Consider the following 10,000-nt stretch of genomic DNA (forward strand, 5'->3'; position numbering starts at 1 on the left):
CTGTAAACATGACACCGTGTCTCACTCCAGTCTGTTCAGCCACACCGCTCCGATCACGCCGACGACGATCCACCAGAAAACTCAGTCAGGAGTCTGATTGATCCTCGATCAGCTGCCTGTCAGGCTGAGTGATCCTGGATGAGCCGTCAGTCAGGGTGACTCCAGACCCGCACTGGGATCTAGACGAGGGATTTCCACTCTGACAACGCTGTCTCACACCAGTAACACACACACACACACACACGCACACACACACACACACACACACACACACACACACTGAGTCAGAGTAAAGCCTAAAATAGCTCCTGCACAGAGCAGATGAAAAGCCTTCAGAGAAACTTGCTGTCAGTCTGTCAGGACACATCACACCGATTATGCAACAAAAACTAATGAATATGTTTCACCACAATGTCCTCTGAGTCTCCAAAATGTCAGCCTCCGAGACCCGAAGACACCGCCGCAGAATGTGACGATGACACAGACGCCAAAACATGTCACTTTTACTTGAAAACAAACATAACTCAGCGGTCCAGAAACAAAAGGAAACACCAGGACACAGACAGGTAAGAGGGGAGGGGAGACACAAGACTAAATACACTGAGAGGCTCATCATGGGGCAGGTGGACACAGGAAGTAAAGCCAGAAACAACAGGGAAGACAAGAACTACAAAATAAAACAGGAAGTGACTAGACAAAACCTAAAGACTGTGACACTTATAACCCCTTATAAACCCAACCAGCTGCTTCACAGCAAAATCAGTCCCTCCAGGATTTTGCAGCCTTTCTTTGGGTTGTTCTTTGGATTTGGATTTCTTTGGGTTGTTCTTTGGATTTGGATTTCTTTGGGTTGTTCTTTGGATTTGGATTTCTTTGGGTTGTTGCAGCCTAAAATGCCTGATTTCATGGCAGTTTTTCCATATTGTGATGCTTTTAGCTATTTTTTGCAAAGAAATTGTGGCAGTGGCTGTGAAAAAAAAACAGATGTGAAAACTGATTGGCAGAACTCGGAGGAAGCGTCAATGGTTGGTAGAATTTGTGGAGAAGTTGCAGAGTTTGGACAAAATTGCAATGTTGCAGAGAATTCACATGAATATTTGTGATCACAACATCGCAACTTCCTGTAGGGACCGAAAAATCAAACGGAACACTGCCTCGGTTCTGTTGGAGGTTTCTTTAACTTTTTCACTGACTAAACTTAAACAGTTCTTTCAGGTGTCATCTTCTTCTTACACTGCAGATGTTTTACAGCTGCAGGCAGAACGTTCGTCAGGTTGCCCGGTCCGGTCCGGTCCGGTCCGGTCTTTTAAAGCTGCCCGTCTTTGTTTGGAGTGGAATATTCCATCATGTCCTCCGGTTGTTGTCCCAGAAAGACTTTAGTTTCGTGCGACTCCAGAGACGTTGTCTTCAGAAAGCTTCAAACTGAAGTCCTGGACTGATGACAGTCAGCTGTTCGCCGTGTCTCCAGGATCCGTCCACCACAAACGTCTCAACAACCTTTGGTTCAGACGTTCATGATGACGTCCAGATACGTTGTTCTTCAGCTTTTCAACAGTTTGTTTTAACATGAAGCTTTGAGGTTCCACCGTGTTCCCCTCACAGTCCAAACTGTCAGAACAAACATTCTTTAACTGTTGGAACATAAACACATCTTTATTTTGATTGGTTAACTTCACCAGCCAGTTAACCAGTAACCAGCGCTCTTCACTACTGTTGCTATGGTTACACTTATACAAATGAAATGGCTACTAAATCTTTTCCCCATAGGAGAACCCTTTTTGGATCCTGAAAGAAACTTTCATAAAGGTTCCACCTAGAACTCATTCAGAGAGATCTACTTAGAATCCAACATATAGGGTTCTACCTAGAACTACCTGTATAAGGTTCCACCCAGAACCCCCTATGAGGCATTCTACAAGGATCCCTTCTATGGTAAAATGGTTCCACCCAGAACACTCCTGAGCCTTACCACTTTCTAATGGTGCTAGCAAGAACTTGAGTGTTTCATGTAGAACCCACCCAGGAGGATCTACCGAGAACGATTTTATATTCCAAGGATTTCTCTGAGAACCCTCTTGTCCTCTGAGGGTTCTATGTTCTGAACAGATACTAACTAAAAGTAAAAAAGAACAGCAAACTAAACAAATGACTCAGTCCAAACAAGGCATGATGGGAAATGTGGTCCTTCCACAAACATCTACATTTAAAATAGCTCTTGAAACATGAACAGACATTTGAATATTAGTGGGTAGAACTATAAATTGTTCTTTGGCTTGTCCCCATTGGAGAACCCTTTTTGGTTCCACCCACCCCTATTAGATGTTCTACAGGGAACCTTTCTATAATGTAATGTGTCCACCCAGATTTCTCTCTGGGAGTTCTATCTGGAACCTTTTCACCTGCTAAGGATGCTAGCAAGAACCCACCCAGAGCGATCTTTTGAGAACCCTTTTATATTCCAAGGGTTTAATCTAGAAACAACCCAGAGGGATCTATCAGGAACACTTTTATATCACAAGAACCCACTCAGTGGATTCTAGCAGGAACCTTCTTATATTATGGTACAAAGAGCCGTTCATCAAAGAGTTCTTTAAGGAGTGTAGCTGCAGGTTAATAGAACTAACAATCAGCCAATCAGAACGCAGCATATTATGCAGTTCTACTAATAGGTTCTACCTGTGATGGAATGAATGGAACATGGAAGCATCATGTGACCACGTCTTCATCTTTACACACTGTCACTCTGTTACTACACATTACATTACATCACACACACACACACACACACACACACACACACACACACACACACACATGTTTAATAGCCAAGCAGGCCTTCCCACAATCCTCCTTGGTAGGAACCCTCCACCCCCAACACACACTCACACACACACCTCAGTGCCATTGGACAGAGGGATGCTGACACACACACACACACACACACACACACACACACACACACACATACACACACTCTGAGTCAATGGGCGGATGTGGAGGCATCATGGCGACAGAAGCTCCCACTACACACACACACACACACACACACACACACACACACACACACACACACACACACACACACACACCCTACCTGCCGTCGCCAGGCCGTCCGGGCCCGCTTCTCCTCCTCCATCCACCGGATTCATCCTCCCTCCTCCTCGCGGTGCTCCTCCGCTCCGCCTGGCGCCTCCTCCCTCCTCCTCCTCCTCCTCCTCCTCGCGCTCTCTCCTCCGTTATGTACCGTCGCTCGGTCGCTCGGTGCTCGCCTCCTTCCTGCCTACCCGTCCATCCCTGCGGCTTTACATGGGATCGGGTCGGTGGAGGCTCCCGGGCGGGCGGGCAGGCACCGTCGGACGGACTGATAAGCAGCGATGAGTCGGTCAGTGCTGCATCCTCCTCGGCGGAGCCTCGACAGTCCTCCTCCTCCTCCTCCTCCTCCTCCTCTTCCTCCGCTGCTGCTGCTCTTACGTTACCGTGATCCCGCGCGGCATCGCATCACATCTCATCACGTCACCGTTACTGGTACCGATCCCGTTACTGGTACCGTTACCGAGGAGTTGTGGGCATGCAGCCCCGGTGTGTGTCGCTCTCCTCCCGCCGTCCAGGCAGCGGACGGTCGCTCGCTCCTCGGTGTGTGTGTGTGTGTGTGTGTGCGTGTGTCAGCACGCAGGCGCACCGGGGAGAGAGAGAGAGAGAGAGAGAGAGAGAGAGAGAGAGAGAGAGAGAGAGAGAGAGGCTGCAGCAGCTGCTGCACCGACGCACGCACGCGCACGCACACACACCCTCACCTCTCCCCGTTACTATTAACGTTACTGTAAGTGTCAGTACCGTTACTATGAGTACAGGTCCCGTTAACATCAACCAAGAGGAGCTTTATTCTACTCTACTGATTCTATTGATATATTCTCTTTATTCTACTGTTATTCTATGTTTGTGTTATTGTGTTATATTATGTTAAGATATATTATTGTTAAATTATAAACATGTTTTTTCATAAAATATTATGTTGTTATAACGTGTTATATCATATAATGTTTATTTTATGTAGTTATCTTATGTTAGTTTCCATTTGGTTATATATGTATATATGTCATATTCTAAAGATTATCATTAATAATTAAACCAGAAAGAAAGAAAGAAAGAAAGAGAGGAACATTTAAAAAAGTGAAGAGGACAAATAAAAAATTTAAACAAAGAATGTCATTAAAGTGAGATTAGACACAACTTGAGGTTTTATTTTATTGTAAGATTCATTATCAGGAAGTTAAATCATTAACATGATGAAAAAATGAAGGATAACAGTAATATTTCATCCAACAGTGAAAACATGCAGAGCTGAATGAATGAAGCAGTTTGAGTTGAGACTGCAGCGCCACCCAGAGGCCACATGAACACACAGCAGCAACCCCCTTCTGTTCTTTTAAGACTTTTTTTTTTATTTACTGCATCATCAGTTTCACATAAAATCCTGACTGGCAGCGTGTCATTCAATATATGTTAATGTATTTCGTCTCAATAAAGCTTTTTTGAATTTTAGATGATTGGTAGATGATTGTATATATATTTTTTTCTTTACTGAACATGTATTAACATAGAGGACATACGTCAACATACCACACAGGGTAAACGTGATCAAAATATACTTTTAAAAAATATCGAGGATTTATTTAAATAACAAAACAAAACAAAAAAACGAGAGGAGAAAGAATCTCAAATATAAAATAAGAAACGAAAAACATCTTATCATACCACTTTACAATAGTGTATTTTTAAAGTATTAGATTAACTTAAAGTATTCATGCCCAAAAATATATGAGGAATATTTGTTATTTCTTCTGCCCGGTGCAGAGCGGAGCGCCGTCGCAGCATTATGACGTCACGTTGTCGTGGAAATGGAAAAGCATCGGATTGTTACGCGGCTAAAAGCTAAGTGTGCTAAAAAACGTTACTTTCGCGGTTCTGTCTTGTTTTTGACTCAACTTTAAATCCTTAACGAGTTCACGCGAAGCTCATTTAATCGTCACTTTTTGTTTGGGTTACTGTTAATTAGCTCGCAGTTAGCTTTAGCTCGCAGTTAGCTTTAGCTCGCAGTTAGCTTTAGCTAAAACGACAAACAACACTCGCCCTGAGTGCAGCCGGTGGTGTTAACAGGTGTTGCATGTAAAAATGTGATCGTCAGAATCTGTAACAAAAAACAAAAGTATCGACCAGATATCGACAGCTGAACTGTAAGTGCTCCACACAAACACACACACACACACACACACACACACACACACACACACACACACACACCACACTGATACAACCAATCATATTTTAGTATTTGCAGGTGTTTCCTGTGTTCTCCAAAAGCAATATTACACCAAACTCCCTTTAAAAAATATGAAATATTTCTTACCTGTTCGTAAAAACACGTCACTGTTCACTCACAAGATGAAAGACCTTATTTGTCAACACTATTCTTTTCAATTTGACATCAATATAATTAATAAATATAAACCATATCTCTGTAAGCACTGTAACATTTTGCAGGGGTGAAAGTAACTAAGTACAAATACTCAAATTACTGTAATTAAGTAGTTTTTTGGGGTATTTGTACTTTTACGAGTAGATTTTCAAGTCTGTACTTTTATTTGTACTTAAGTATTCATTTCACCATGTAATCTACTTAGTTACTTTTAAAATCATAGTTGAGTACTGAGTACAATTTGGATTAATATCCAAACCTTCCATCTGCATTTTAGTAGCCAATCAGGTGATCTGATCACAAACGAGCCAATGAAAACAAAGACATACAACTGAAAAACAAAACAAAATGGTGCAGCAGCAAACATTTGGAGTAAGGATGTTAATGATTGATCATTAATCAATTAATTGCCATTAAGAATTTACCCAATTAGAAATCTATTCACTGATGTTTAATCAATAGTCATGGAAGTAACTGTATTGTTTCGTCTAGTGGAGCCATTTGTTGAATAAGGAAACTTAAACTTAACTTTAGCAATGTAACAGTACTTGTACTTGAGTACAGATGTTAATTACTTTTTCCACCACTGCATTTTGGACTGTCGCCTCAACTCGGTACCAACCCACCACTTATCCACAAGTTATTTTCTAATGCATTTCATAATGATTATTCTAGCAGTGTTATATTATTCAAATTGTTTTAATAGAAGTAAATTTTTTACGACCATAATGTTTGTGTTTTGTCCGCTCACAGAGACGATGCAGCGGGCGGAGGAGGACGCCGTGGTGTCGGAGCTGAAGAGGCAGCTGGAGGACGAACACCTGAACCCGGAGCAGAAAGTCGTCCTGCTGACCAACGGCTTAAACAGTGAGACAACACACGTCACACCTGTCTGTCGCCCGTCTGTCTCTGCTGCAAATAAAATGTCCAAATGAACGTCTTGTTTTGTCCAAAACCCAACGATATTCACTTAGGATTAATATTAGAGAAATAAGCAAATCTTCACAATGATTTATCGATGAATTGATTAATTGTTGGTAAGTTGTGTCGTTGTATAAAACGTATAAAAACCGAATGCAGTGATTTTCAAAAACTTTTCAAACTTCTTTCTGTAAAACCTGATATGTGTTTGTCTTTGCATTTGTTTTTTTGTTATTGGTCCATAAAATATCAGGAAAATTATTTCTGTCACAATCTTGTCAGTTGAAAAGTAGGTTTTTTCAGATATTCTATTTTTCAACTACTGATCAATCTGTCAATAATTTTTCCACTAATCAATTAGTTGATTGGTCTATAAAATGTCAGAAAATGTTGATCAGGTCTTTGTGTGTCTGTCAGAGGCTCTGAATGCGGCAGCGCTGCAGACGGACGGCGGCACGTTGATGCGTGTGAAGTCTCAGTTGTACCTGAGCGGCGTCCTGAGTCACTGCGTCCGCGTCCTGTCTCTGGATCCCAGGAGGCTGCTGGGAAACTGGAGCGCCGCCGCCACACTGGCCCAACTCACCAGGTAGCTGCATCACACTGGAACTGTTACGAGTTTGTGTTTTTTTACTTAAACATTATTACTTAAATGAGTTTTGATTCAACAAATTTATTTTATTTTTAAAAAGATAGTTTCGTCTTTAAAAAATACTGATTATATTACATTTTTAAAAAATCTTATTTGTAGAATTTTTATTCATTTTAAATATTAAACAATAATTTTTGCAAGTGTGTCTTTGAATTATTCTTTAAAAAATACTTTTGATCAGCTGTTCTCAAACTCAAAATTCCACGTCCCAATTAGAAAACCGAAAATCTTCTGCAGCCGCCACAGACCTCTGATCAGCACGCGAGTCATCGTAGAAATGACCAGATGGTGTTCATGTACAAAAATACAGCACATGTTCCACATGTTAACATATGTCAGAAAAATTAATCTTAATCATAAATATTTTTAAACTTTTAATTGATTTTTTAGTACCTTGTTTACCCACCAGGGGGCAGTGGTCCACACGGAGGGAATCACTGCTTTAGATATAAATATTTTATAGTATTTTAATCTACAGTATTTTATCTATTTAAAAAAGTTTTTTAATTTTTTATGTTTTGAAGATTTTAGTATTTTATTTTTTATTTAAAAAAATGTCAAAAGTAAAGTTACTGTTTTTTAATCTAAAACATTTGTTGTTTTTATTTAAGTTTTAAATAAAGTATTTTAAAATTACAGTAAAATGTAACCAAATAAACTAACTAAAATTTAATTAAAGAGAAAAAAAATGAAGACGATGATGAAGATGATGATGCCACCTCACAGTGGCTCCACTCTGGTTCACAAGATATCACCAAGGTTCCAGGGATCTTAAATGGAACCATTTCAAGAACCCAAGCTAATTAGGTGGAATGACACTGACAGTGGACTGATATTTGATATTTGTACCTGTCTGTCTGTCTGTCTGTCTGTCTGTCTGTCTGTCCAGCTCCTGTTGTGTGGGGGTGGAGCCTGGCAAACAGTCAGAGGCCTTTCATAAGTTGTTCCTGCCGTCGGTCATGGATGGCCTCCTGTCATTGGCCAGTCAGCTGTTGAGGCGGGACGAGGTGAGAAGATTCATTCTTCAAGACCTGCAAATAATCCTGCAGTACTTTGTCTCTGACCTGTCTGTCTGTCTCTGACCTGTCTGTCTGTCTCTGACCTGTCTGTCTCTCTCTGACCTGTCTGTCTGTCTGTCTGTCTCTGACCTGTCTGTCTGTCTCTGACCTGTCTGTCTCTCTCTGACCTGTCTGTCTGTCTCTGACCTGTCTGTCTCTCTCTGACCTGTCTGTCTGTCTGTCTGTCTCTGACCTGTCTGTCTGTCTCTGACCTGTCTGTCTGTCTCTCTCTGTCTCTGACCTGTCTCTCTCTGACCTGTCTGTCTGTGTCTGACCTGTCTGTCTGTCTGTCTCTGACCTGTCTGTCTCTCTGACCTGTCTGTCTGTCTCTCTCTCTCTCTCTCTCCCACCGACCTGACTGTCTGTCTGTGTGTCTCTGACCTGTCTGTCTGTCTCTGACCTGTCTGTCTCTCTCTGACCTGTCTGTCTGTGTCTGTCTCTGACCTGTCTAGCTGTCTCTGACCTGTCTGTCTCTCTCTGTCTCTCTCTCTGTCTCTGACCTGTCTGTCTGTCTCTGACCTGTCTGTCTGTCTCTGACCTGTCTGTCTGTCTGTGACCTGTCTGTCTCTCTCTGACCTGTCTGTCTGTCTCTCTCTGTCTCTGACCTGTCTGTCTCTGACCTGTCTGTCTGTCTGTCTCTCTCTGACCTGTCTCTCTGTCTCTCTCTCTCCCACCTACCTGACTGTCTGTCTGTGTGTCTCTGACCTGTCTGTCTGTGTGTCTCTGACCTGTCTGTCTGTCTCTGACCTGTCTGTCTCTCTCTCTGTCTCTGACCTACCTGTCTGTCTGTCTCTGACCTGTCTGTCTCTCTCTCTCTGTCTCTGACCTGTCTGTCTGTCTGTCTCTGACCTGTCTGTCTCTCTCTCTGTCTCTGACCTGTCTGTCTCTTTCTGACCTGTCTGTCTGTCTCTCTCTCTGTCTCTGACCTGACTGTCTGTCTCTGACCTGTCTGTCTGTCTCTGACCTGTCTGTCTCTCTCTGACCTGTCTGTCTGTCTGTCTCTCTCTCTGTCTCTGACCTGTCTGTCTGTCTCTGACCTGTCTGTCTCTCTCTCTGTCTCTGACCTACCTGTCTGTCTCTCTCTGACCTGTCTGTCTCTCTCTCTGTCTCTGACCTACCTGTCTGTCTGTCTCTGACCTGTCTGTCTCTCTCTGACCTGTCTGTCTGTCAGTGTGCGTCTCTCTTCAGGAAGTTGATGGATTCGCTCGCCTGGCTGCTCAAAGCTCACACTCAGCTCACCTCTCAGGGTCAGTCACCTTCACTGCTTATTGATCGGTTTATTGATCTGTCTCACTGATTAACTTATTGATCGACATCCTGCTCCTATGAAGTGAAAGCTTCAGACCCTTTGAGTGGTGATGTCATGATGATGTCACAGTGTTGGCTGGAGGCAGCGTGAAGACAAATAGAGGGAGAGAGACCACATTAATGTGCCTGTTATAATTGTTAGTTAATAGGTAATAATGCCCTTGTGAGATGCTTATTAACATTCATATGTGTTGTAAGAGTTGTTAATAAAAGCATTATAATGGCTTATGACAGCATTATGACCACAGTTATTGAGTTGAACTAACTTGCTGTGTCTCCAGTTCTCAGCTCTGTCCACTATGAGCAGATCCAGATGTGTGATGATGTCACCGTGTCTCTGCTGTGTGTCCAGCTGTGGATTCAAACCTGCGCAGCCAGCAGGTAACACGTTCCTGATAACTGTCAGGTCGCAGGTTTGGAACCTTGATTAATTTGTCCGCTGTGTTTTGACAGAACCTGAAGTTCGACCTTAAATTTCCTGAGGATAGAAAATGTCTCATTGAAAAATATTAATCCCTCGTGAACACAAACAGGATCAGCTGGAAAAATCGTCCTCACATTGATTTGACACCGGAACCTTTACATGAGAAC

At 42.4% G+C, this 10,000-nt stretch overlaps 2 protein-coding genes across 2 annotated transcripts in view; one reads left to right on the top strand and one right to left on the bottom strand.

Annotated features, from left to right (window-relative positions):
• Positions 1 to 3,676, bottom strand: part of LOC146305039 (kalirin-like) — a 42,251-nt gene extending 38,575 nt beyond the window's left edge. Inside the window, exon 1 of the mRNA XM_084714115.1 lies at positions 3,095 to 3,676. Coding sequence (XP_084570241.1) covers positions 3,095 to 3,149 — 55 coding nt within the window. The 5' untranslated portion in view covers positions 3,150 to 3,676. The remainder of the gene's footprint in view (positions 1 to 3,094) is intronic.
• A 1,473-nt stretch (positions 3,677 to 5,149) lies between these two features.
• iqcb1 (IQ motif containing B1) overlaps positions 5,150 to 10,000 on the top strand; it is a 9,027-nt gene continuing 4,176 nt past the window's right edge. Inside the window, exons 1-6 of the mRNA XM_084713256.1 lie at positions 5,150 to 5,231; positions 6,227 to 6,340; positions 6,812 to 6,980; positions 7,933 to 8,050; positions 9,273 to 9,348; positions 9,691 to 9,790. Of these exons, the coding sequence (XP_084569382.1) occupies positions 6,232 to 6,340; positions 6,812 to 6,980; positions 7,933 to 8,050; positions 9,273 to 9,348; positions 9,691 to 9,790 (572 nt within the window). The 5' untranslated portion in view covers positions 5,150 to 5,231; positions 6,227 to 6,231. The remainder of the gene's footprint in view (positions 5,232 to 6,226; positions 6,341 to 6,811; positions 6,981 to 7,932; positions 8,051 to 9,272; positions 9,349 to 9,690; positions 9,791 to 10,000) is intronic.

Source organism: Lutjanus erythropterus, chromosome 24 (assembly GCF_056507025.1).
Source record: "Lutjanus erythropterus isolate fLutEry1 chromosome 24, fLutEry1.hap2, whole genome shotgun sequence".
In the NCBI taxonomy this organism is placed as follows: domain Eukaryota; kingdom Metazoa; phylum Chordata; class Actinopteri; order Lutjaniformes; family Lutjanidae; genus Lutjanus; species Lutjanus erythropterus.